Below are 27,967 nucleotides of genomic sequence, written 5' to 3' on the forward strand. Positions count from 1 at the left end.
TCCCAATGTATCTCCGCTGTCATATGCAGTAATGGCTTTTAAAATATATATCGCCAGCCATTAAATACATTTCCGTTTGGGGCCCGACCCCACACATGTTATATACACAGAGTTAGCACACAAAACCGGTTGGCAAATGGACATCCAGGCGGCCATTTTGTGGCCACAGGACAACGATGTGGGAGCTGCGAGTCCTTTGCCGGCGATGTCAACCAAGTTGACTTTTCGATGCGCACTGCTGATTTTTTTTAATAAGCATAAATTTTGGCACGTAAAGCAATATGGGTAAGCCGCAGACACACACATTCAAACACAGCCAGCCAAGCCAAACCGTACTAACGCCTCTCAACTTGCCACGCCCCCTGCCCTCGAAGGGCGCAAATTGATTGAGTCTGCCGTTGTCATTTGTCGCTGTGGCGGTCCCAAAATTTATGAAAATGAAATGCCACGCAGCGCTTTTCCGCTCTTCCGCTTTTCCGCTTTCGGCACGTGTGTGTATGTGGAATCTGGGCTTTATGCGACTTTTTCAGTATGTGTGGGGGGCTGAGGCAGCGTCAAATTAATGAAACACATGCAGAGTCGCGTAATTTGTCATTTCGACAAATTTTTGAATTATTTAAACGGAAATCTTAACGTCAGGCAGCCAAACAAAATGTGCGCGCCGCGATTTATGCCACTTTCGTCGGTTCGAATGCGGGTGTAACTTTGACTGCGACTGTGACTGTGAATGTGACTCTCAACTGTGACTGCGACAGGAATGGATGGCGTTTTAAAGACGTCGCTTGATATCGCCAACCGAAAAATGCCAGCCAAGGCTCACAATTTCCATTTACGCGCCATAGTGTGTGTGTGAGCTGTTATTCCACTCTCATCTGCGAGAAGCCGCATGCATTATGCATATCCTGAAGTCTATGGGGATATTGGTCTAGGGAAGTTCCGAACCAAGGACTAAAATATCGGAAACATAGTTTTAAAATAGAAAAAAAACATTAAGAGCTCTGTAATGATTAAAAGTTTACGCTTTTATACACTATTTTTTAAAGGACTTTGTGAGGACAATTCAATTTTGTGTAAACAAATTTTTTGAGGAAAATGTTTAAAAAATTGTATTCTTATCTGGGAGACCTATAATTGTATGTTGCCAAATTTGTTTAAGATAAGATAAGGGACAAAAAATGTATGGGCAAGCTGAGAACTTTAAGCTTACTTACCCTTACAATTTCATTGTATAAATTTTGTGAGGAAAATTATTTTTCTTTTCATAAAACACCTTTTTTTAATGATCTAATATGTGTCTACCTTTTTGGGATATTTGCAGACAAACTTCCAAATCGAATTTAATATCAAGAAAATTTCAATTCAAAAATTTCAAGAAGTAACCGAGAGCCAGCAGCTCCGCTTCCTTCTTGATATCCCTTAAGTTCGGCTTTTTGGCAGTTTGGTGGCATTGTTGCTTGTTTCCATTTGCTTTTATGCGCCCGAAAAATGTTGGCTTTTGGACAAGGACGAAGGCGGGTAATATGGGGGAGGGGTGTGCGGTGGGAAAGTGGGATGTGAATGTTGCTTGGCTTAATAGAAACGTAACTGCGTACAATTGCTGGCTGCCGTCTAATGGGGCACGCACACAGCCAAAGCCGAGCACACACCCACAAGCAAACACACATGAACTCATGCATGATGCTGCCAAAAAATGCTGCCTTATCTCATTTGAATGCGCCTCGAATACTGCGCGTTAGTTGCTCTGCTTTTCTTTTTTTTTTCTGCTTTTTCCAGCTCCCTTAGCTGCTGTGCGATTTCGTTTTGGCATTTGTTTTCATTCGCAACGATATTTGGTGCTGTTTTGCATATTTTTGCCATAATCTGTATTATCGACGATTGCGACGCAGCAGCAGCTTCAGACTCGCAGCTGAATTATGGCCAAGTTGGTGGGGAAATTGTTTCCTTCTGCCGAGATATTGTTTATGCAAGATGGCATGGCGGAAGCCCCCATATGGCATACTAATTGGGCCGGCAGAGATAAAGACCTATTGCCGCTTACAAATATTAAATATTTCCTCAGTCGCCCGAAAATGTCACTCTTAATTGGGTGACTTCACATATACTTGTGTACTTGTGTGTATGTCTTTGGGAATACTTTGTGGGGACTAAAGAAAATTCATTCTGCTTTCACTCCGACTTCCACATCCACATCCATTTCCATTTCCATTTCTTTTTTATATTTTATATTTTATTTGACTTTCTCCTCTTTTGGGGGCAGTGCTGATTTTCTCTTTGCTCTGGTCCGTTCCGTTTCATTCTGTTCTGCTCTGCTCTTTTTTCGGGTCACTTATGCAAACAAAGTTATTAATTACACTTGCCGCTAGTTGGGGCGGCTGATGCTGATGCTGCCGCTGCTGCTGCGGCGGCCCAAGGACATATTAAGTGGTCACCAGTGCAGAGTGGCAGGCAAAACGTCGAAAAACTGGCCGAAAAATGACCGCGACGGTAGCCATTGGCCATCGACAAATAAAACGTAATGCGAGCTACAAATTTGACCTAAAAAGATAAATACTTTTGCGAAAGTTTCGACCAGGGCTTTGCCTGTTTCGCCTGGCTGTTCATTTCACGTGGCCCGCAGCACACGTTGCGTATACGCCATGGCCGATTGCCTGCGTTCACGTTACGTATTCGCCGCCTAGTTCAGCCAGTTGTTTTTCTTGCTCCGCGTTACTGCTCCCTTCCCCTACTTTGTTGTTGCTGTTTTTTAAATTTATGTATCTAAATTGCTGTGAAGCAGTGTGGAGCATTTTGCATGGCCATAAATCGGTGGCAAGCCATGGCAAAAACCAAAAAAAAAAAAAGAAATTGCGAAAGCCGCACCGAGTGCGCTAAAAATAAAATGTGAATAAATAATTTGCACTGCGTCATGTCAGAAATTTTAAACACATAATTAACCGCTTATTTAACCCTTCTGTTGGCCCCGTTCGCGCCGCAACTGCTGGGCCAGATTACTCCGCTTGTGCGATGGGCTGCTGCGAGGTTGGATGCTGCAGGGAGGCCACATGAGAAGCGCTGGAAATTCATTAAAGTTGTCTATGCTCGGGGCGTTCGCAGAACGACAATCGGGGCCAGCCCCGCAACAATGCCTTTTCTGGGACTGGGCCGGTAGGGGCAATGACGACAACGACAACGACAACGGCAAATACAACACAGCGACAACGACAATGTTCGAAACAAAAGCGAAACAAAAACACCAACAGCAACAGCAACAGTGTTGGTAATGGGCAAGGGGGCGGGGCCCAGCCATATTTCCATTTGTAAAACAGCAGGAGCGAGCGCTGCTACAGGACACAGTTAGCCCCGAAACAGTGGACCGCTGATCGGAATACAAATTTCCACGCCACTATACCATAATGGAGATAATTTATTTAACTCAAAATGAAGCGAGTTGATTAGGAGAATATTTGGCAAGTTCTGCAAGGATTTCATTTACATTTCAATGAGCCTTAAAATGAACTCCCTTCTAACGAGACTTCCCAAATAGTTCAGGGGACTAAATGCATGAGTATAAGTTTTTATATTGTTCCTTAGGTGAGATAATTAATAGATAAGTAATACAACATCACTGCACAACAACAGTCAAAACACTTTCTACAAATTTACTTATAAAATAAACTTGTGAATATTCGTAGGTATCAATAAAAAACCAGCTTATTAAATTATTAATTAAAACGTAACGAGGATAATTCTAAGGCATACCTTCAAAGTTCTACATAGTTGTATTTAATTAAATATTTTAAATCTGTAGATTTAGCTGAGCTTTTTAAATAATATGAAGTTTACCAAAATAGTATTTTCATTTGGTTTCAAGACCAAACTTTTAGTATTGCGCCCGTTTCAATTTTCACATTCGAACTTAATTAACACAAATATTACTCATAGTCAGTTGAAATATACTTTTCTTGAGAAAAGTATTCTTATTACCATACCATACAATTTCGTTTGCCATTTGTTTGGAAAAGATTTCTGCGGTGCCTCAGATAAAGACTTTAGTAAAGAAGTTCCATGGAATAACTCAGCAACAAAGTTTTAGTTGCTTCGCTATTCCACTCTAAATTAAAATAATTTGTAGATACTTCTTAGAGTTGAATGACTCAAAAGTTTCCATAAGTAAGTCAATATATTTTACCTTTTTCGACCAAGTCCACTGTGCAGCATAAGCAATAAATGTGTCTCTGTGTCCATGTGAGTGCCAACTCTCTGCATGCGATAGGAAGGCGTTGAGAGGATGTTTTTCCTCTCTTCTTTCCATTTTCATTTCCATCCCGTCCCATCGCTTTTCCCTTAACCATTCCCAATCCCACTGCCCACCTCCTTCACCTAGATATCCAACATGTGTTGGCTGCCGGTTCTGTGCCATCTTTTAATGTGCCATACACCAAACTCCGACATGGCCCGTTTCCTTGCTATACCAACCCAGTCCACACCCACATCCATTCCCATTCCGAATCCCAATCCCAATTCCATTCCCTTGCTGGGCTCCATTCCCAGCATGGTCATCATGATCATCATCAGCAGCAGCAGCAGCAGTAGCGTTGCCATTGCCAGCTGCCGCCTTTTGATGGGTGGGCGTGGCAAGGACATGAACGCCTTTGCGCGCACTTAGCAGCTGGACATAGTGAAAAATGCATGTGCACAGCACAAAAACAGGGTAAAAAAAATGTTGTTGGAGAATAGCACACGAAATGTAGGCGACAACAACATTTTTTAGCTTTGTCAATGGAGCAAAAGATGGGCAAAATAAGAGCAAAAAGAGCAAAACAAACCGGAGAAAAAAAATATCATTTTAGCTGGCACATTTTCCTGATGCTGCTGACCCGCCCAGCAATATTGGATGCGGCTAAAAAAAAAAAAATAGCAATTGCCTTACACAAAGGAGCAGGAAGTGCAAATGTTTCTTTCGCTTTTCGCATGCTTCGTCCTTTTGGCCTGTTACTAAATTATTACTGTGACCCAAACACACAGAGGCGCACATACACACAAACAGGCAGTGGCAAATCGTATACAAAATGGCGCCTGAACTTTCCGCTAGTTTCGCTTTCTGGCATTTTGCATTTTTAAAGTGTTGGCGCGACACAGCCAGGGATCCCAGATACCATATCCCAGATCCCAGATCCCAAAAGCCACTGCCAAGTTCTCCAGATCCCCAAGTCGCGTAATGGGCGCGGCCCTGCTCTTATTTTTGTTGGACAGCTGACGAGCCATTAGCGTGAAAATTGGCTCTAGCCCTGCCGAAAAACTTTGCTGATTCTCGCGTAGTGGTGGCGAATGGGTGGGTGGGGCGGTCAAGGGGTCGTATACATAATTTCGTCTGTGCTGCATGAATTTTTAAACCAGCAAGCTGCGAAGCGCCCAAGCGCAGGTAGCGCAAAAAAAAAGAATGGAAAGGAGCGTAAAAATCCAAGAGGCAAAAAGTAAAACAGAAATGGCAACACTTATTAATGTTTGAGCAGGCCAAAAGCAACAAGAAAAACAGAGCGAGAGCTTACAGCGCAAGCGTTTGCCCGGGAATTTCCTGAAAAGCTAAGAGCGTGAGATAGGGAGAGAGGGAGAGAGGCTCTGCAGAGCCAGAGTTTTCCCAACCGCGGCTCTCACTTTAAGTTTTCCTCTCATCTGGCTGGCTGTGCGTTTGGCGCTTTTGTGTCTGCCCGAAATCGTCACTTCCCCTCGTCCTTTCTCTGTTTGCTTTGTAGATTTCAATCTCTTTGTTGTTGCTGCTGGCTGGCCGGGTGCGTATGTACATGTGTGTGCGCCTCTGTGTGTGTTTGTTTGTGTGCACTTTCCTTACACCTTACGACCAAACAATTTCCCACGCACCACGCACTCAACTTAATTTTTGTTGCAACATTATATTTTCGTGCCACCCGTGCAGCCCCCACCATTTGCGCTTAATCTGAGGTTAAATACATGTGTTAGTTGGGCGGTGTTGTTGTTGCTGTTGCTGTTGCTGTTTCTGCCGTTGTTGTTGTGGTTGCCATTTTTATTTTTACTGTTATTGCACAAGTATGCGTGTCTCGCGCGTGAGTGTGTGTGTGTGTATGCGCCATTTTCATTTTATATGCTGCTTAGCTTTCAGTGCGTGACCTTTTCTTTCATTTTTACATTCACTTGCCATCAGCATTGTTGTTTCTCTTGTTTTGTATTCTGTTTTTTTTATTATTTTTTTTTTTTTGGCTGTGTGTGTGAGCATAATATTTTCCTTTTTGCGCCTCATTGCAGGCGGGCCACAAAATCTGCTTTTGTATATCTGGCGTCTTTGAAGCAGCGGCAGCAACAGCAGCAACGGCAGCAACAGCAGCGGCAAAGATCTTATACAAATTAGCATAATGGATTTTTTTGTCAAAGCGGCGACTTCGTCGCCTTGGCTTTTGTAAAATCAACACCCGCCACTCCTCTTCCCCTCACCCCATGTAATTTGCGGTTTTGCGTCCCTAATCACGATATGCATTCACATTTGCCTAATCATTTGGCTTAATTAATTGGCCAGGTGAGCTGGGGTCGCAGGATGTGCCACCGCAAACGCTTTTATTTTCTTTATTCCGGTCCGCGGGGCGGCTGGGGTAGAGCTCTAATTTATTAAAATCAAAATGTTTGAGCTTTGATTTGCGATTGAGTAGGCCTCAGTTCAATTAGTCTAATGTGGTCTCCTTTAGTCGGAATGGTTGAGTTGATTTTGAAATTAAAAAGTGAAATTGGATTGAAGCGGAATTACAGATAAGCTTCTGATTTGTTTTGAACACAGATGCTTTATTTTACTCTTACGACTTTTTATATTTAATTGAATTGGAATTTAAAATCCTTTAGTTTTATTTCTATATTTTTGAGGTCAGCAAGCTTTTCCCATATTTAATGTTAACCGAATTCCCTTTGCAACAACATTTACTATAGCTTCATAATTTTTCATAGATTATAACTTACCATATGTATTTGTTTTTAATTAATCCAAAATTTTAATTTGATTTAATCTTAAAGTTGGTTTTAATTGGACATTTTTTGATTAAACTTAACTTTTTTAGCCAACTTATAAAGTTGTTGTAACTTTTTTGTATTTTAGATTTTCTTTAGTTTTTGAAATGATTCAATATTTATTTAACTACCAGCTGATGTATCATCAAGTTGGAAACATTAAGCCCATTTCACATTTATCTTCGCTTGTCGTGGAAAACTATAAAACAGCTTGTCAGGCGATAGTCTTATCTAGGGCAGCCTCATAATTCTTGCGCTCCCAAAATTCATACTATTAATATGCAAAAGTGCTGCTTTCTTTCATTAGATGCATCCGACCTTTTCCCGTCTGTCGGCTATAAATTCTCATTAATAAATCAAGTGAAAAATCAAAAGTGTCTCATAATAAAAACTAATATATGGCTGTGTAAACAAACACACGTACACATCTACATACATATGCGGGGGAGATATCAAGCATACGCGTTGTTGTACAGGTGCGAAAAGAGAGCAAGACTGCTGCTCTCTCGCAGTCTGCACAGCATCCGAAATAATCAGATTGGAGCTTTGCTAAACTGATAGCTGCAAACGAGTGTGAGAGAGAGAGAGAGAAGGAGAGAGAGAGAGAGAGCCAAATTGAGCCTGCTCTCTGTTGGCCAGGTTAGCGGCCCTTGCACGCGATGTTGTGTTTGAGTTATGACGTCATTAAAACGCACAGCCTCACCTTGTTCAAATATGAAATAGCAAGCAGCCACGGCCGAAATGAAAACCTCGGAATTGAAACCCTGCCTCCTGGCATCTGTGAGATGTCGCCGCTGGTTGCCAGGTTTTGTTTGTTCGCCAACTCACTACTATATACATACGTTAGACCCATATAGGACATATAGGATATATAGGATATACCCATACCTGTGCGTGTGTGTGTGCTTGAATTATTTGCGCGTTTTTACTCATATTTCCTGGCATTTTATCACTTTGGCAGCACAAAAACCTAAGCATACTTTTTGGGCCATGCGTGCTTGGGACCGTTTGTCATGCATTTTTCATAGCAGAGCACACAAAATGTCAACGTCGCCACTTGAACAACAATAACAGCTCCACCACCATTCAAATATGTCCCAGCTCCTCTCCTATATCTGTATCTGTCTCAGTCTCTGTCCCTTTCCCTGTCTCTCGTTTTGACATTTGTTTACATATTTATGTCAGTCAGTTGGTCGCTAGGTTGCCTAGCTTCAGTCTGCATCCCCTCCCATTTCCCATTTTCATCTCACTTTTCCCCACTGTGGCTTTGGCTTTGGCTTCAGTTCACTTCATTTCACATCTCGCAGTCGCCGCTTTTCCTTTTCTGTGTTTGCCTGCCATTCACTCTCGCCCGCTGGCTGTCTTCACTGGGTCCTGGCGATGGTCCTGCTTCTAGTCCCTTGCCCTACGGCTGGTGTTGGTCCTGCGTCCTTTGTGTTTGCCTTGCCTCACGTCAGGGTGCCTACACGGAGGAAAAACAAGAACACAGCCATTTTTCTTCCAAAACGTGCTTTTAATCAGAAAGAAAAGTTTTTTGTAGAACTTTTTTTAAAACAACAATTTTTTATATTTTTATGACATAGACATTGTAAATTTATTAATCAAATTTTAATATTTTTTAAAAAATTTTATTTTTTAATAAAAAATTGTTTTGGAAAATAAAACTTCTTAAAATTGATAATAATAAAGCTACTGACTGATTATTCCATACCAAGAATAAATTTAATTAAAGACCAAGCTAAGCAGTGGTGGGAAAGAAGAAACTTATAAAATATAATTATATTTGAATTAAAATTTTTTATTAATAGCATTAACGCACTTTTGACTTTCAGTATGCACTTAAATTTGTATAATTAACGGAATTAAATATCTGTCGGTTACATATTTATATTTCTTGTGCGATTTTATTCCTGTGTAGCATCAACACGATGAACCTCTCACACCACGGCTGGTGCTTTATTTTGCAGCCTGCACTTCAGCCTTCAGTCAGGCAGCGTTAGGTGTGGGCGTTGTCTGATCTTTCATCATCGTCAGCGTCAGAGGCAGCTCCATATCCATCTCCAGCATTCACTATCCAGCACACAGCAACCAGAATCAGCACCAGCTCCAAGTCTTTGGCTTAGCGTCCGAGCAATGGACAGTTTTATGGGCGAATCCCACAGACAGGCACACACGTGAGTGCCCATACATCCATACAAATGCCCATTACGAGCGTGCATTATATAGGCCCGCATGTGCGCTCTTAAAAGTTTATTATGTACCTGAACCCGCCTTTCAGCCGCCTCGACCATCTGACTTCTGAGTTTGTCTCTAATAAAACAGATTTCAGCTTGCCGCGCTCTGCTTTATTATACACGAGCGTCACTTCCGGCTTCATTACGCCACACAGAGAAGTTGCCAGTTGTCAAAACTCATTTCCAGTGAAAACCCCAAAAATAGTTTCGCCATGCAAAGGCAAGGGGATTGGGGGAGGAATAGCTCAACGACCAGCAGCTATTAATAAACCTGTGTCAAACTTTTATGAACTCAACTCAAAAACGCAACTTTTGTGGGCTCTCCCCTGCTGGTAAGCGTTCTTTCACTTTGCATTAAAAATCAAGTAGCCGCACTGTGGTGGCACTCAGCTTGGCGTCCATTAACCCGCTCTTGACCAAAGCGGCAAATTAAATACAAATAAAAATGGGCAAATCGGGTGGAATGGGTTTCAGAAAAGAAGTGTATGTTTGTGTGGCTTTTACGAATATGTTTTTTGAGTTTTTATATGAGGACCATAATAGCTTTGGTGGGTTAATTTACAGAGTGCCACTTCCTCGTCTTCCTCGTTTTTCACCGACTTTGATTAACCCTTTTCCCAAAGCTGCTTAAAACTGCAACAAAAGCAACAACAAATCCCCAAAGCAAAAGCAGTAACAAGATTGTACTCCACAAAGCCGAGCAAAGTTATGTGCTTAAAATAAATAAAATTCATAAACGCCAGCATCGAGTGATGGGCTCGGCGAAGTGGTGAAGGATGAGGATGAGGGGTTAGAAGGGCGACGAGTCGAGGGCCGCATGCGTTAACCTTTGGCATTTTTAATTAAACGAACAGGGCATAAAATATCGACACTTAATTTGCAAAAAAAAAGATGGCAGGCAGAAAATTAAGCAGCCAGTAGCAAAAACAAACCACAGGCGTAGAGGGGACTTTATTTATTTTTATACCCGTTACTCGTAGACTAAAAGGGTATATTGTATTGAAAAGTATGTGACAGGTAGAAGGAATATATATATTCTTGATCAATGGCCAAGTCGATTTAGCCATGTCCGTCTGCCCGTCCGTATGAACGTCGAGATCTCGGAAACTATAAAAGTTGAAGATTTTATATATGACACGTAGATTCTAATAATTCTTACGTGACGCAAGTTTATTTAGAAACGTGACCATGCCCACTCTTTTATTTTTATTAAAAGGGCAATTGAAATAAAATAAATTTCAATTAAAAAATATTTAACAATTATTTTTCATTTGTCAGTTAAAGTGTTCAAGATCTGGTCACTTTGCTGAGATCGGTTTTATTCGTGGACCAGAAATACTCTTTAAGTAAGAGAGTTCCACTTTCAAACCCTTTTGAAGTTCTACGTCAATGTCTGGCATAACAAGAACAACACTGGCCATAAAGCAGCTGGCAACAGCAACAGCAGCAATAGCAGCAACATCAGCCGAGGCGATTTAACGAACCGCACCGAGCGCAGCCGAGTGTGTTGTATTGCATTAAAGGTGAGGTGAGGTAAGGCGAGGTCCTGGCCAAAACGACGATGAAGAGGGGCAGCAGAGGCGGCGGCAAATGAACGAGCCTATTAACGGCAACAAGGACGACAGCAAATGATTACAGCAACAGCAACAACCACAACAGCAACATCATCAGCAGCAGCAGCAGCAGCATCGGGTAATGGAGGGGACCAAAGCTGCGTCGAGCTCTTAATTAAGAACTCATGTTAATTGTAATTATTTGGCACATGAAATTTTTATTAATTTATGCCGCTGGCAGCGGCAACAAAGGTGTAAGGTGTAAGCCAGCTACATAGTTGGCCAATGTCGCCGCGTCGCTGGCGTAGTGTTAATGATGATGCGGCTGCTTAGTATGCCGATGGAGGCGTGTGTGTAACGCCGTAATGCCGTAATGGGCCGGGTCCGGATCCGGGTCTGGGTCTGGGTCCTGGTCCGGGTCCTGGTCCGGGAAAAGTCCCGACCTGGCGTTGAAATATAAAACGAGAAAATGATGAGGCAGCCGCAGCCACTGGAATCACATCATGATTGTGCCGTACACACACACACGGTACACACGTGCTATAGTGCGGATCTCTGCAGATTATGGGCGTTGACGGCGTTGCCAGATGCCGGACCAGAAAGTCCTTAAAGTTTTCCCCCAGGACTTCTGTAACCTAAATCAACCTTGAAAGCTTTTAAATATTATTTGAACATGACCTTTTCATACACTTTTAAGTTTCATTCTAATACAAAAACAGTCACTATAAAAATGTGAAAGCATTTTTAATGCTCTAAAAAACAATGATCCTTATCACTTTAAGCTATGAAAATTCTAGTTCTTAAAACAAATAATGAAAAACAGAATTATAAGCTTTTTCAGGTCAATGAAATTAAACATGCTTAACATATTATGATTATATATAAAGATGTTCGAACTCTGTGTAATACGTATTTTGAAAGCATTCCTTAGGTAAATACATTTTTTCTGGAATGAGAAATTTTTGGGGGCTACAAGATTTTTCCATGAATCGTACTAACCTAAATCAAGGTAAGAATCCTTTTCAAATCACTGAGCTATGTGGAATACAATTTTAAAAACAATTTCCCCTAATGCACATCCGCCTTAATGTATCCATTTGCGTTTAATCACTTTCAATTAAGTAGAGACTAACGGTGGTTCGGTTCCCCGGCAACTGACACATTGCTGGAATATTAAAAATAGACGAGGACCGACACCCGATATCGGCGGACACCTAAGCACCCGCCAACAACAAAAGGCGGGCTTAATAACAAGAAGCGCCGGTCAAACAAAAACAAGAAACAAAAAGTGGAATGGGTTTGAGGGCAAAAAAAAAGAGGGAAAACCGGGAAAAAGAGGAAAAGCGAAAAGAAAAAAAAATAAAAGAGGACCCAACCCAGCTCAACCCCTAGTGAGTTGTTATATCGTGGGCTACGTTTGAAGAATTTATAAATATTTTATTAAACTGTGCGCTGCTTTGGCAAGTTTTTGCGAGCGTGCGGGGATTTGCCTATGCGGGATGATGATGAGACTCGGGTTAGGGTCGCCCAAAGCCCCCGTAACCCGGCCAGTACCCTCCAGGACCCACCAGGACCCACCAGGACCCTCCAGAACTCGCCCTGCAGTCCGCCCCGCAATGCAAAAGCCACCTCCCCTTGATGATAATAAAAGCAAGCTGCGAGGCAAGGCGCGCGCTTTGATTGATTGATGGCTGAATGAGTTTCTGGTTGGCCTCATTTCATTGCGTAGTCATCATAAACTCACGAGGCCACATCCTCCATGGACAAACGTATATTTGCGATTGTTATTGTTATTTTTTAGCGCAGCTTAGCTTTGTTAATTGCGGCCCGGCTGAAAGGGTGTGCTGTGCGTTGTGCGATGTGTGAGCGTGTGGGTGGGGGCGACCGGAAATGGAATTTTGCAGTCACACGCACACGTTTCCGCTGCCTGTCTCTGCCCATTTTCACTGATTAAACCAGGCAGCCGAGGGGCCAGCAGAGGCAGAGGCAGAGGCAGCAACAGCAGTGACAGCTTCTGCGGCAGCGGCTCGAATGCCCCTAACTGGATTAGTATTTCACAAGCAAATTGAGTGACAAAGGTTGACAGTTGCTGCAAACACAGATACTCATGCAGACACTGGCGAATGGCAACCAACACACAGACACAAACACAGACAGCTAGCTGCCTTTTTCCATTTAAATTTCATGCTCTTTGCATTCTCACAGGATATTGCTCAAGCATATACAAATATTTGACGATTATAATGATAGCACTCACACGGGTTGGCCTAGAGAGCGGTTGTCGCCAGTGATAATGATGATGTGTAATGCTGGTGTCAGATAATTTATGACATTTTTTTTGCAAGGGCTAAAAATAAAATAAATTTATTTGCACAGTCAGTCACACACAGATTCCACTTGGTTGTAACATCAATATCTCCATTAAAATGGAAATGAAATGGAAATTTTTTCCACCATACACCGCAAAATGCGACTGCATTCGGTGTCATTTTCTGATTGAGAGCGATACAGTTTCAGATCCGAATGCGGATTGCTGATGCATATGCCAAAATCAAGGCTATATGGCGGTATGCATATATGCTCCCGACAATTTTGCTTTTCACTCGCTTAAATTTTAGATGACATTTCTATGCGAACCCTCTCATCCATTCACCCATTCATCCATTATTTCTCGGCTGTTTGCTGTTGCAGTTTCGAATTTCATTACAATTTTTCTTTTGTCTCGTGTGCCGAGAGGAAATTGCGAAGCACCCCTCGCGCCCCCGCTTGTGAAAAACAAAAAGCAAGCAAATAGTAAATGAAACTGCTAACTGCTAAATGAAGGAGGAGTTGCTCCTGCCTCTGATTTTGCTTCTGCTTCTGCTTCTACGTCTGCTTTTTGAGCGACTGGCGGCTGACTGGCAGATGCAGCAGACGGCATTGCAGCACTGCGGCTTTCGCTGTGGCATCAATGGCAGCATGATAAATGAAGCATTTCAATTAGTGGCAAAAACAACACCAAGCAGCGGCAAAAGGGGAAAAAACCAAATGGCTGCCGCGTCTAATGATTTTCCAGCGCGGTTCTCCGCATTGAAAGTATCGCCTTGAGCAGGCAGACTTGAATACTAAATGACGTGGAATTATTTAGCTTAGTTTTAATTACGCGTTTTATGCAAGCAGATAATGTTGTATTACTGTGTTAATGAGGATCGAAAAAATATTGATTTTGACCGTGAAACATTTTACCTTATTCTACTTTGATCATAACTTATAAGACTATCTGTAAAATTGTGAAGAATTTTACTTTACTCCACTTTACATTTGATAAATACTCGTAAGACTATCTATAAAATTGTAATTTTGCCTAACACATGCTTTATAGTTGAAATGACTGCAGTGCAGTTCGATAATTCATGTAGAATAAACAAGCAATGGAATTGTTTTTACTCTGAGTGTACCCTGTTGTACACTTCACCGTTAACCTGTAAAAATTCATGTATAGAACTATCTACCATATTTTACCACCCTAGTTACTCGAAATCATATTTCTCATTTATTCCTTGTAAACTAACCTTTATTTATACTGGGATATTGACAGGAAACTTATCCAAGCAAAGCGTTGGAAAACTCGCTAAGGAAAGCTTTGGATAAAAGCTAACCATCAGGGTGAAGTTCCAAAAAGCTTTAATCGACAGTTAGTTGTAAAATCCTCTACTCATTTTATTCTATACCTTAAAAGCTATTTTTCAAAATGCTTAAGAAATTAAGACCTTAGAAAAACAGACAAATTATTGAATAATAATGTAATTAAATAATATAATTGTATAAATATAAATAATATATTTTCTCATCGAACTCTTATAGTTAAAAACATATTATACAATCGCTTATAATATATTACTCTAATGGTTTTCTTAATTTCTTTAAATTACTATAATAAATAATTTTTTTATACAAATTTAAGAATCAGTGCACATAAAATATGTTTCACCTTAAAAGAAACTACAGATATTATTATTTGTTATAAACAGGGTTCGAAAACAATCGACTGTTATTTTCATTTACCAGTTTTACAAATTGAAGTCATTTTAATCTTATGTACCCAGAAAAGTTATAAAACCAAGAACCAACTGCGTTTTCACTTTTGACCACAACTGTGTTAAATAATTAGTCAAATTAAAAACAGTATAGTGCTTAAATCCTATTAGTTTTTTAAAACTTAAAGTCTTGACTAAGTAATTTTGTTGGTCCCTGTCCCTTGCTGTAAATGTTCCAGCTGCAGCTTAAGTGAATACAAAGTAAAGGCGCACGCCCTTTTATTTTTTATCCGTCTGAGCGGTACATCAATATAATCTTTGCTTTACAGACTCTTCCTTTAGGTTGCCCTGACCCAACCTTTAGCCCTTGTTTGAGTTCGACTGCAGTTTGTTTTTGAAAAATTAAAACTTTCACAGCTGAAATCTTCGACCGCGCAGCATGAGGGCCGAAGGAACGTGTTTTATCTGCAACAATTGCTTGTTGATTTGACCCGAGTCCGCACTCTCCGTTTGGCCAACGTCCGATGGCCCTAAACTTTTGGCATAGACTGAGACTGACCCCGACCAAGGGAAACCCAGACAGCCCGCCTGCCAAAGACAATTTACGGTCACGACGACAGTATTCTACAAATTATCGTGTGACAAAAAAGGAAAAGAACGTGGCCAAGAAATGCTGCAGACCGCCCGAGTAGACAAAAAACTTTTGCGGCCAGTTCGGTTTGATAAGGAATAATTTATTTGCGGTCAGTGGTACATAGGTGAGCATGCAGGTGAGCATCGGATTTAAAAATGAGCCGCAGCGAGCTGGAAATTGAATACTGTAAAAAAAGGGGCGCACTTCAGGCAGTTGCTTAATTAGGGACTTAACTGACTGACAGATTAAACGTTCGCTTTATTTACACTTTGCCTCAAAGGCGGTCTACAATATTTACGCGCTTAATCAAATTTAAAATCAAAAATGTAATAAAACAAGAACGGTTTAAATTTGTGCTCTCCGCTTTGGCCACAACGCATATTATTTTAATTTTTTATCACTGCCTCGTGCTGCCCGGCAGCATGTTTAAATTACATTTCTGTTTTAAAAAACGTAAAGAGCATTTGCATGGCGGTAGGTGGGATGGGATGGGATGGGATAGTCTAAGGGCGAGCACATTTCGCATTGCATTTCACATTTCACATTTCAACTTTTTCATTTATCAGCCTTTTTGGCTTTTAAATGTCCCCAACGTAGCTGTCACTGACTGACTTTTGACTGTCCGGTTTTCGTTTTCAGCTTAGCTTTATTTCTTTTCTATATGTGTATACTTTTTTCGTCGGATTTGGGCCACGCCCCCCTCGTGTACTCAGCATCCAGAGAAGAAAGGAGAGCAACAGGCGAAGAATCGGAGCTAGAACTGGACTTGCTTTTCCTTCCCGCCCCCGGCGTGCGTGCCATGTCATACGAAAGCCACAAGGTTGTATGCCAGTCGACAGTCGCCATGACATTTCAAATTTACGGGCTATGACAAAGTGAGTTAAATGCATTTTGAGAAGTACTCTCAGCCGGGGCAAACACAGCCCTAGAACTGAAAAGAAAATCCCCAACAAAAAGCAAAAAATGAGTAAGGGGCCAAGAGCAGCTGCAGCTGCTGCTGCATCTTCAGCGGCAATCTGCCCTTTTGATGTTGCTGCAGACCCAACTTCTACATATATTTAAAGATCATGTACTTACTAAAATTACAACGCACACACACTAACACCCCGCACACACACGCACACACACACACACACAAACACATGAATAGAAACGCCAGCAAGTGTTTATGCACTTCGATTGCATGTCTTTGGGCCCGATGTGGCTCCAATAACCGACTTTCCACCCACCGACATTCTGCGCCCGCTGCTGCTTCCGCTTCTGGTGTTGTTGTTATTTGCAAAAGTTATTCATACGCCACGTTGACAATAGTAGAAAATGCAATTTATGTTGGAAAAACATTGCGTAAGTGCATCTGGGGCGAAATTCAAGTAGCTGCTGCTAGGCTCCCCAACAAAGCAACGAAGACTACGGCACACACAGCACTAGGCAGGGGTGGGTTCAAGTTGGTTATCTAGGGGTTTGGATAGCCTTCACATTGTAAAAATATTTATTTGAATATTAAATCGTGCTTACCAAACACCTTTTTGTTTAAATGTTTATTTTTAATGTTATTAAAAGACAAAAAACCACCTTCCAGGTGACAAAAATTATCATAACGATTTAAAACAATGTTTAAATTTTAAATAAATATTTAAGAAGACATTTAGATCAGCAATTACAATAATTGTGAGCTTTAAGGCATAAATATTATCTTCTTAAAAAGGGGTTTGTTTTTGGAAATTCTATAATACAGAAAGTAAAAAATCGTATTTTTGCTGATGAAGTAAAAACTGTTTGATAATAGTCTTAGCGCATAATTGTCTTATATGATTTTAAAGTAAGTTAATAATTTTCTAAAGTTCGTGAGCCCTTTTAAAAGGGCCCTGCTGCACCTCTGCTATTAGACACATGCACATGCTGAGGCTCAGGCTCAGGCTCAGGCGGTGGCAGGCAGTCATGTAAAAGCGTTGCCATATAAAACATCTAGAAATTCCAATAAAATTTTCATGCAATTTTCCTCACACCGCTTTCACATGCAGAGTGAGCTGTTGCGCCCCCCCGATCTTCCCCGGCTCTTGGTCTTTTCCTTCTGGCCAACTCATGGCTTATGCCGCCTCTTCAACTCAACCCTTCTTCATGAGAATGTGTGTGGTTGCGGGAAAAGCATATCTAAGACACTCAATAAGTAAAATAAACAATGCCAAGAAAGTGCCAAAATCAATTGGCTTTCTAAATGTCAGTCAGAGTGGGTGTGCACTCATCTTTGAGATGGACATCAACTGGGCCAAGGCCACAAGCAAATAGAGAATTCTTTATTGTAAACAACAAATTAATTGTGGCACACCTCACCTTTGGCCCCAAATCGATGGACACACTTTGAATCCTTCGAAATTTCTGGATAAAGTTTATGCAGATTGCTGGCACACCGAATAAATTTTAATTTTGGTTCAAATACTTTTTAATTTATTCCTCTATTTGTGTGTTATTTTTTTCCCGACCATACAGTAAAATTCAACCTTTTGATGTTGCTGCAATATTAAGATTTTGGGTATAAAGTTGATTGAAGCGGGTGGTTTTTTTTCTGTGGGTGGCGGGCGGCAGTAGTGGCCAGGCCAATTTAGCAGCGCTTAGCCACAGGACGGGGTGAGTTGGACAAATTTCATTGGACGTGGCGAAAAATTTCATTTAAAATATATTTTGCACACATCACAAGTGCGGCAGGCTGCAAGTGTAATTTATGCGTCTTCACACACTCGCACACGACCAGTGAAAATGTGTAATGTTGACCCGATGCCAGGGATGTCCTGGCTGGTCCTGGCCGGTCCTGGCTGTAGCTGCTGGATGTCCTGCCAGCCATGGCTCGACGCTTTTCATTTTTCTGTTTTGGGGCTAAAATACCAAATTACGACATAAATAATGCATAGATAACGAAATTTATTACATTTCATGTATCAGGCCGGCTGGCAGACAGTTGGGCGAAAGTCCTGGTTCTGGTTCTGGTCCTGGTAATGGTCCTGAGCCTGGAACGAGTCCTGGTTTGGGCCACGTCCGGCTTTTGGGTCAGCAAAAGTTTCACATCAACCGGGCCACTGCTGGAAATGTTTGAACGGGCGACACTGTCGCCTCCTTAATTTATGGCTCGTGTTAGTTTCTCTGATTTGCCAGGCAAAAGTTTATCGAAGCATTATATTGCTTCTGCGACTTGCAGTTTAAAAATGTAATTGTTACAAGGATTAATCGACTGCACCCACCCCCAGCCAGTAATACAATGCAAATTCATATATTCAAATTCCAATCAAATTACTGGCGACCAGTTTTTCTACCGCTTGTTTATGCTACGAAAATGAAGTTAGCTGAAAGTGCGCCAAACAAAAAATGCAAAACTTTATGCGGTTTTTTTTTTTTGTTTGCGCTTGGCAGGCGACGTCGCTCCGGCTTCAGATCCGCGTCAGCTTCACTTGACGGCGATGCGGATGCGGATGCGGATGTCTTGCTCATATCGCAGCCAGTTGCTTATAATTGCATTTGCATATTATTTCCCTTTTATTGCACATGTCGCCCGGCTTGACATGCCATCACTTCGGGGGGAACCGACAGAAACCCTTAAACCATTTATTTTTTCACCCTTCTCTCGCCATTTTTGCCAGTTTTATTTCTGTGAAATGTTTATAAAATGGCGGCACGCTTCCGGCGGTAGCAACAACCAGGAAAGGAGGGCATCGCCAAAAGAGTTAAAAGTTAAGCGTCTCTGGTGGGAAAAAATTATACCGAAATAATTTGCATATAAATTATGATTGAAAGCGTCGGGAGCAAAGGTGTCAAGCGCGATGACTGAAGCCCCACTGAAGCGGTCTTAACGCTTCTCCGATCCCAATAAATATGGATAGCTGCCCATCTGGAGGCTACTGAGCCACTGATCCACCGCTGTGTGAGCAAAGCAACAAATATCCCGATAACTTTCCGGACAGAATCCGTTAACTTCTGGGCTGTGGCTGTATCAATGGCACAAAAGTCGTGACAGCAGATGCACATGCACTCAGAAAAAATTTGTTTTATAAATTTGTGAGTCTCCTTTATATTTAAACCCAGTTTTTACAAATTTGTAATTAAAATAACAACATATATGAAAAATGTCCTTGTTGTTTTTTGGATTTGGAATAGAAAAATACATTTTATTTGGAGTGAAGCCTCGAAACAAGAATATTTAATGAAATTTGTACAATATTTAGTTTCACAAATGTTAATTTAGTTCTTATTTACTCCGTTGTGTTTACTAATAAAATAAAAAATAAAATTCTCTACAAAAAAAAAACGGCTTAAATATAATGTTTACATTTTTAATGAGCTCTTTCTTTTGGATAATTTTCGATTTTTTTTGAGTGTGAAATCGGGTTAGTGCGGCAGCAATATCCTGCACACTTGTCAGCATCCCAGCATCCCATTTCATCGGCAGTCCTCGTCCGCAGGTAAACAATGCTAATGCATATGCTTTCGGTTGGCACTTTTGCAGGCGTTTCGGGTGAAGTGTTTCCTGCAGGGAAACGCATGAGATGGCGAAGGCGGTTTTACGTCACAGATAGTCAGCGTCAAGGAGCCAGAGATTTCGGAGGATTGGGTCGGGTGGGGAAATGGTGCACGTGTTTCCCTTTTCAGGGCCCCCAAATCAAATCTGAAATGAATTTACCTTTGTTGATTTGCGACGGCTTTTGCATTTTGGCTTATTACGTACAGCCGTACAAAACGAAACGGGACCAAATCACTAACGTGGCTTGTTGATTTGCTGGCAAACCCCTAGCGATTGCTCGCTCGGATTTCGAAATGAGCTCAAGACAAATGTAAATATTTTTAGTGCTTGCTGGGAAAAGGACGAGCTTGACTGGTGGTGAATGGGATGGCTTTGGTTGGGTCTTATGATGGATGATTGTGTGCTTCCTGTAGATTTGTAGCCGCCGATAAACTCAATTTGTTTGCTTTTAAGTGCGGGTGGTGGGGGTGGTTGAAAAATGGGACGAGGCGTGCTCACAGGATCTCACATTACGCATATGCCGTGTTGTGACTCCCGATTTGCCATCTGAAGACGCAGCTGATTGTCAAAGTTTTTAAAGCCGATACTTACGCTAGTGTGGATCTAAACTTGTCGTGAGGAGTTTATTTTCAATTTGATGAGAACTTCGCATTTTGTCGCCCATTTGCACTTTTCATGACTTTTCTATTGCTGTTGTTTGTTTCGTCTTGTCTCCTTTAGTTTGCTCTCTGGCAGGCGATGAGCTATATACTTTCTACTTATTCCACAATTATTGTTTATATTTTCATAGCCTTTACTCTTAACCTCCAGAATACGAAATGTGCGCAGCCAAGAAAAGGGGATTTAATTGCTTTATTCGCACTGGAACCTGAACTGTGCGCACGGAAAATTATTAAATGCTATTTATCACTCAGGCGACAACGGAAATGTGTCTCTGACACTTACAAGAAGGCCAAAGGAGGGCGTCGGGCGGCGGGAAGTGGCATGTGCAGCTGCTAAGGAAATTGGCAGCATCTGGGAAAAAATTGCACTTGAGGAAATTAAAAGTTGCATTTGAATGCCACGCACGAGCGTAAAAACTAATATCCGCCCTTCAGCTCATTGTTTTGCTGAAAGAAAAAGAATTTATGTTGCTTGGGCCGAGAAAAAGTCACTGTGCGTATCTGAATAATATTTTTAAATTTATTTTAAATTCATTTATTTAATTCACATGCGGTTTACAGTTTACAAAAAAAAAATAAAATGTTTTAATTGATCAATGGTACAGTATACGTTTCATCCTTAAAGTATGCCACGACATTGTGAGTGCACTAGCAGATACTGCCAGAAAGTAGGCAAAGATACTCAATATTTACGCTATGTAAAATGCATGTGTGTAAAAATCTCTGTAAATTCCTAGACATATAACACAAACATGGCTGCTATGGCGGCCAAGAAGGACAGGAACGTCGAGGCATATAACACGGCACAGGTTGTATTCATCCAGGATACAAGCGGACCCACGGACAGGGACACAATTAACTGGGCTACAAACACCATGCTACTGATAATGGCCACATCAGTACCCAATCCTCGAGCCTGTTTCAGCGGCACAGTCTCGCCATTTTTAATGCAGAACTGAAATATACTCAAAATAAGTAAAAATTGTTGTCCAAAACCTCAGTTGGCTTTTACTTACACAATTTTTGGCATGATATCTAGCCACTAATATGAAAGGCACAGTGAAGATTGTTCCGTAGAGAATACCCGCAGATGTGCTGAATACCAGGACTCCCCACTTCGTGGGCCACAAGCCCAGGACCAGCATTCCAATACCATAGTAGATCATGCCACTAATGTAGACAGCCTTTGTTCTGAAATTGAATTATTGCAAAAGATAATTACTATTTAAATTGGCAACTATTCCATTTTGCGTATTTTCGACAAATCATCATGATAGTCCAAAATTAAATTTGTAATCTATTTGCTAAATTTATCATATCTGACGTAGATAGTAGATTAAATTGAGCTAATTTAACTAAGATTTATAATAAGTTAGTAAGTTGATAATCAGGACACTTCGCTTTTTTTTTTTACATTTTACATTTCGAAATTTGCCGAAAAGGGTATTATTTTGTGTGTATAATTTTCAGATTAAAGACTTACCCGAACCACTTCATCAGCTTGGTCACGGACAGCGAGTAAACGGAGCAGGAAAATGCGTATATGGACATTCCCCAGCAGCCGAATCGGACGCCAGCTTCGTAATTCAAAGCGGCCTCTGAATTGGGGGCAGCGGTCGGATCTCCGTGGAAAACTGCCTCGCCCACAAAGTCGGTGAAGTAGAGGCAGTAGGTGACGTGGCCCATCCAGCAGAAGAGATTGGTGAGGGCCAGCATTCGCATCGAATAGGGCATGATGAAGATGCTCTTGAGATAGGCTTTGAGGGAAACAGGAGCCTCGTAATCCGACTGGGTTTCCACGTCCTGCGACTCACGCGTCTTCTCCAAAGCGGGTGAGTAACCATTCTGGTAACTGACTTGCAGGGCCTCCTCTCGCTTGGGATCATCGCTGGCCATCTGCAGCTCCAGCTGAGTGGTCTCCTGGATGTAGTAAATGGTGTTATTCTTTTTCTTCAGCTCCCTTTTGATGGCCTGTTCGGAAAGAGGTCTCAACAGCTCATCCTGCTCGATCAAGGGCAGTGGAATCTCCCGGAAGGTGGTTACCGTGATCAAATAGCACACCGCAAATATAATGGTGACCAGTGTAAATACTGTGGGTATATTTCCGCCCATAAAATTGCCAATGTGTGTCGTCTCCCAGTCCACACCGCCAATGGCATATCCTATAGTTCCTCCGAATCCTGCGAAGAGCGCAAACATGGTCATCGCCTTTGGTTGCTCTTCTGGCACACACATGTCCAGCAAATAGGTGCGAGCAGGTGTCTGACAAGTGTCCGCATCGAAATCCAGCAGCACCATGCCCAATATGGTAAGGATCACGGCAAACTTAAAGTCGGAAGCGGAAGGTCCTGCAGAACGATCACCCGAAGTCAAAGCCGCCACTGAGCCTTCCAAGGAAGTGCTGAAATTCAAGGCCGTCTCCGCGTAATTATATCCTGAATCGCCAAGGAGCAGACCCAGATCCTTGCCATATGGCACCAAGATCAGGCCACACATTATGCCGAATGATAAGATCGAAATTATTGGACGTCGGCGCCCCCAGCGCAGCTTGCACCGATCGCTAATACTACCCAGCAGCGGAGACAGGAAGAATCCGATCAGCGGCGAAAGTCCCCAAGTCATGGACATGTGCTTATGATCCACTCCGATCTGTAAAAGGATCGGGGACACGAAACTCGTCTCCGCCGCATAGGCAAACTCGATTGCCATGGCGATGGCGGACAAACGGAACATCTCGAACCGCGTCTTCCGCCGGAAGACATGAGAGTAGTCCCGATCCTGCTCCCTGGCATGGTTCTCCCGGGTCTTCAGCATGTACTTGATCATCGGGTTCTTCACCGAGGACAGCTGATTCGACTGCGAGGCATCGGCAGCAACTCCAACCATTTTGATGCGGATTTATAGATACTGCTAAAGATGAAAATACGTTATTTTAAATCATGGGATTGCTGTCTTTTTTGGCTATTTAAATGGAACTAGTTTTTTAGTATCTATGAGTCTGAAAATAACATTTAGGTATATATATATATATTTTTTTATAATGCTTTTCCAACTATTAGAGTTATTAAATTAATTATGTCCATTGATTGACTTCGCATTTTAATAGAAATTTTAGTGTTTACTTCGTTGTAAATCATTTTAAAAATAAATATATTAATATGGATCATTACTTAAAGCTTTCTTTCATAATTCGAGATGATATTTTTAATATTGAAAAGAACGCCCAAATAATGATACGTCTTCATTAGCTGAGTTATAATTTCAAACTGTTTTATTTGATGAAGTTTCTTAGTAAGTAAGTTTAGTGTGATTTGTATTCTATTCTTATCTATTGCCTAAGCAGAGACCGATAGAGAGAGAGCTATATGTTAACAAGTATCTTGTGCAGTGTGGGAAACATTTTAAGTGATAATATCTGGATGATCAAGTTACCTGCACTTACAGATTACAAGTGTTAACAACTGCTCCCTTGCTTGGTTTAGGTATCAGATCGTAAATTATGGCTCTAGATGATCGATTGACAAAGTGACATGCACAGGGCTCATAAAATCTTACAATCGGGATTATTATCTTATTTCTCATATCCCACGGAGTGCCTTGTTTAGCCCTAACTACCCTGATACAACTAATAGTCAAAGATATTCTATGACCTCTCTGAGGAGGTCATTTTACATGTTATGTGTATATATAATTTAGTTTGACTCAAGTGACTGCTATGTTTAGCTCGTATACATATATTAAAACGTGTTCATGTTTGAATATTTGTAATATGTTTTACATATCATTGCACCAATATTTTGGGATTTATTTCAAAAATATTGCTTAAAAAAATATTAGTTAACGGCTGCGTCAATGTTCAAAAATGTATTTAGATTAATATGGATCATATCTCAAATCTTAATACAAAAAATTCTTTCAGATTTCGAGGTAGAACTCGACACATTTATTTAAGTCTTAACCGAGATTCATAATAAAACTTAAGATGTTGCCGATTTCTTCAAAAGTTTCCGCTGTTGGGGTGCAGCTTACAAAGTGTATTAGGTCACATCTGGGCTTAATTTCCCTATCGCAATCTTTAATTGCCAAACAGCGGTCGTGCTGTTTCTCATCGCACCAAAAGCCCAGAGCCCAGAGACATTGAACCGATTAAACTAGAAACATCTGGTGCGGCACGTCGAAGAAGCGTCAAAGATCTCTGATTAATTGAGCTGCGCAGCCACGGTGCAGTGGCGAAATATATATATATGAAAATGAATTTCAATTTCAATTCAATTGCACTGGGGCTCGCAATTTGTGTCACTGCCCATAGAGTGCGAACCCTGAACGGCGGCTATTTGTTTACAAACAAATTCAATCACAGCGAAAGACAAACGAGAGTGAATTGTAACATGAGGGCTTATCTGGGTAGCAAAATCGAAATCGAAACTGAGCGTAAACCCCGAAATGGGTTCACAAACCTACACGTAATCGGAATACATAAATAATAAAGACTTTCTTTGAAATATTGTACTGGGAGCTTCGATTGCACCTTTTTTTGATTCGAAGTTGGCAATTAAGATTGTTTGTAAACTGGGAAACAAGTCATAAATACCATTTAGGTCTACATTCTAGTTTAAGAAAATATTGTTTGACAGTAGTAAAAAAAAAACTTTCAAGATTAGCTTGACACTTACTTTGATTCTTAGTGGTCTAATATCACTTTTTTTTTACTGTTTAGTCACTTTTTTTGTATTCGTAATTAGCTAATATCACACTTTGCAAATATTTTTAAACACTAGTCTTCGTTAACTCAATTTCTCTTTTGCTTGAACTTGACAATCAGCCACATTTTCGAATTATTGCGAGCGAACACTTTTGCAAATTGACGGATCAGCGGTTTATATTGGGTTCAATTGTATCTTTGTTGGCGATCTGTAAACGGCTTTCGAGGCGGCACCAAAACTTTCCTACAACCAAAACGTCGCGTGTCCAAATCGAAACTGAGTCTGGGTCTCCGAATCAACGAGTCGCCCAGCTTCTCTATCAAAAGTCTGGCTGGCGAGCGCTGTCTTTGAGCCATTGACCAAAACTTATCTGCTCCATACGTGAGCACTAACAACAAGAATAATAAAATCATAATAAAAGCTCGAATAAATTTAAAATACAAAACATCTAATTTGTACGCCGACAGCTCGAGTGTCATTCCCATTCACATTGTCCACGTATCCGTTGTAATTGAGACAAGTTGCAGGTCATGTGGGTGTACATAACTACTCTCCATCTCCTGGAATCTCAAATTGAAGTACCCCATTTAGCCACGGGTTAGATGACCGGCAGTTTAACGCGTGAATATGCATAAATATTCTCCGAAAAACAGCGGATCGTAATCAAATCGCCACAGACTAGGTCAATAAATGTTTAAATAAACAAAAAGCAACAAAAAGCCACCGACCATATGAGCTTGGCAAATTAATTAAGTCGCCGCTGGCATTAATTGCCCGCTCAATATTAGGAAGTCACTTGATAAGCATTCCGCAGTTGACAACTCTTCGGGGGTTTTAGTGAATCATTCGTCAAAAAAGGGGTCAAGGTTACCTTAGGGATTTGAGGAAGTAGTTTACAGTTTGCTGTCCGTTAGCTAAACAACAACACAGCATTAATTCACACGTCTTCAGCCCAATAATCTGATACATTCCATTGTTTCTGTTTTTCGTCGTTGATTAAACCGTTTTGTAATTAACATGATTATTAAACTGAGCCTACTTAAAATGCATATTACTTTATTGTGGGGGTGTGAACCGCCTGCAAAGCCGATATATGTGAACGTCGGCATATAAGCAGTTTATTTAACCGTCAATTGAGGCGTAATTGATCTTCTTATTGTGCACAAGCATGAACCGTGTCAATAGTTTATTATGGCTCCCTTAATTATATGAGAAAGTTTGCAAGAGATTTATTTAATTGATTAATATCAGGGAACAAAGAGAGCTGTTCAATATTAAGTGCATTTTGGATAAATTACTACCTAGTTATTCAAATAATTATAAAATTCGTTAATCATTGCATAAAACATTACTTTTTAAGGAATTTCGCTATTAAAATGCAGAAACGAATGTGCTATTTATCATACATTTAATAATTTATTACCTTATGTAAATATTGTTGTTTCTTAACTGGTGAAGCCTAAGCCTAAGACACAGCACAGTTTATTCTTTCTGAATTTACATTTGCAACTCTTAAAAGTTAGATAGGACCTTTGAAAGAATTTTGCTAGCAAATATTAATTCTTTTTTTACAAACTTCAATACTGTAAATAATGGAAGCCGATTAGTTGTAATTGGTTTGTTTCAAGCTTACTACATTCTTTCTGTTGTGAACCTTAATGTATAAATTTGCTTAAATTAATTAATTTGTTAAGAGATTGGGCTTACCTTTATTTCTGGTTATCCTCTATCCTCTTCCTCCCAGTTCTATTTGTTGGTGGTTTTGAAATATGACAAAATATTATGTTTTTACGGGTTTATGTTGATTACAACTTTAACGATCACTTTAACTGTTTCGCGGTTTACTTCGGTAATTCACTCACTGCCTTGGTTTGGTTTTAGTGTCAATAAGTTATTTTCCGTTAAAGTTTTTCTCTTGCACAAATTGTTGAACATAAAATAGATTTCGATTTTCTTTATTTTCAATTGCTTCTGCTGTTGTCGCTTGGAGCGGGCGTGGGCGTGGCAGTTGTGGGCGGGCGGCGGTAACGAATTCACTCTCATAACTTTACCCATGCAGTTGGTGCTGGCAAAAGGCTAACGAAATCAATTTTTTTGCACCCCAGTCTCTATCCTCCTGTTTTTGTTTGTTGCGGAAAGTTGTTCCGCACTCTGCCGCAAATCACTTACACTCGTCGAGTTATTAAATTTTTGCGATATTTTGTCCTATCCGGTCGATGCTCGATGGATTTGTTATTCGGTTTTTCGCCTTCTTGTTAAAGTGCTGACATTGCCGCTTGTCGAACGCGACGGCAGCTGTTTACTCCGTTGGCCTGATGGCTGCGAAGATTTTGGCAAGACATGAAAGAAGCGGTGGACTGAGAATTTCCCGGCAAACTACGCAGTTCACCCACTTGTCCCCGAATCGATACGCACAAAATGGAAAATTTATGTTCTATTTTTTGCAGAATTTTTAGAGGTGCCTTCTTTGCTTCGTAGCTTCGATGACTTTGGTTTATTTTTGGACTGCCAAACGCCTTGTGACGACTGCTCGAGATGATCTTGGTCTGCTCTGGTTCGCTCTGCGACTGAATGTTGTGCCTCTGGACGCATCAATTTATACAGCATATGTGCCGGGAGTAGCTCGCAGTGGCAGCGCGCTCGCATCCCAAAC

At 41.0% G+C, this 27,967-nt stretch overlaps 1 protein-coding gene across 3 annotated transcripts; it reads right to left on the reverse strand.

The window, feature by feature from the left end:
- Positions 1-21,140: 21,140 nt before the first annotated feature.
- On the reverse strand, positions 21,141-27,893 carry LOC108142778 (proton-associated sugar transporter A). 3 transcript variants are annotated; one of them, XM_017266823.2, is made up of 4 exons: positions 27,022-27,893; positions 22,095-23,518; positions 21,628-21,802; positions 21,141-21,566 (listed from the first exon to the last, which is right to left on the reverse strand). In XM_017266823.2, the coding sequence occupies exons 2-4, from the start codon at positions 23,495-23,497 to the stop codon at positions 21,345-21,347; spliced, it is 1,800 nt and encodes a 599-aa protein (XP_017122312.1). In that variant the 5' UTR covers positions 23,498-23,518; positions 27,022-27,893; the 3' UTR covers positions 21,141-21,344. The 3 variants fall into 3 exon arrangements, with proteins under 3 accessions (XP_017122312.1, XP_017122310.1, XP_017122311.1); XM_017266821.2 differs by having other exon boundaries at positions 22,095-23,521; XM_017266822.2 differs by lacking the exon at positions 27,022-27,893 and adding an exon at positions 25,285-25,581 and having other exon boundaries at positions 22,095-23,521.
- Between the last annotated feature and the right edge of the window lie 74 nt (positions 27,894-27,967).

Source organism: Drosophila elegans, unplaced genomic scaffold (genome assembly GCF_018152505.1).
Source record: "Drosophila elegans isolate 14027-0461.03 unplaced genomic scaffold, ASM1815250v1 contig_208, whole genome shotgun sequence".
In the NCBI taxonomy this organism is placed as follows: domain Eukaryota; kingdom Metazoa; phylum Arthropoda; class Insecta; order Diptera; family Drosophilidae; genus Drosophila; species Drosophila elegans.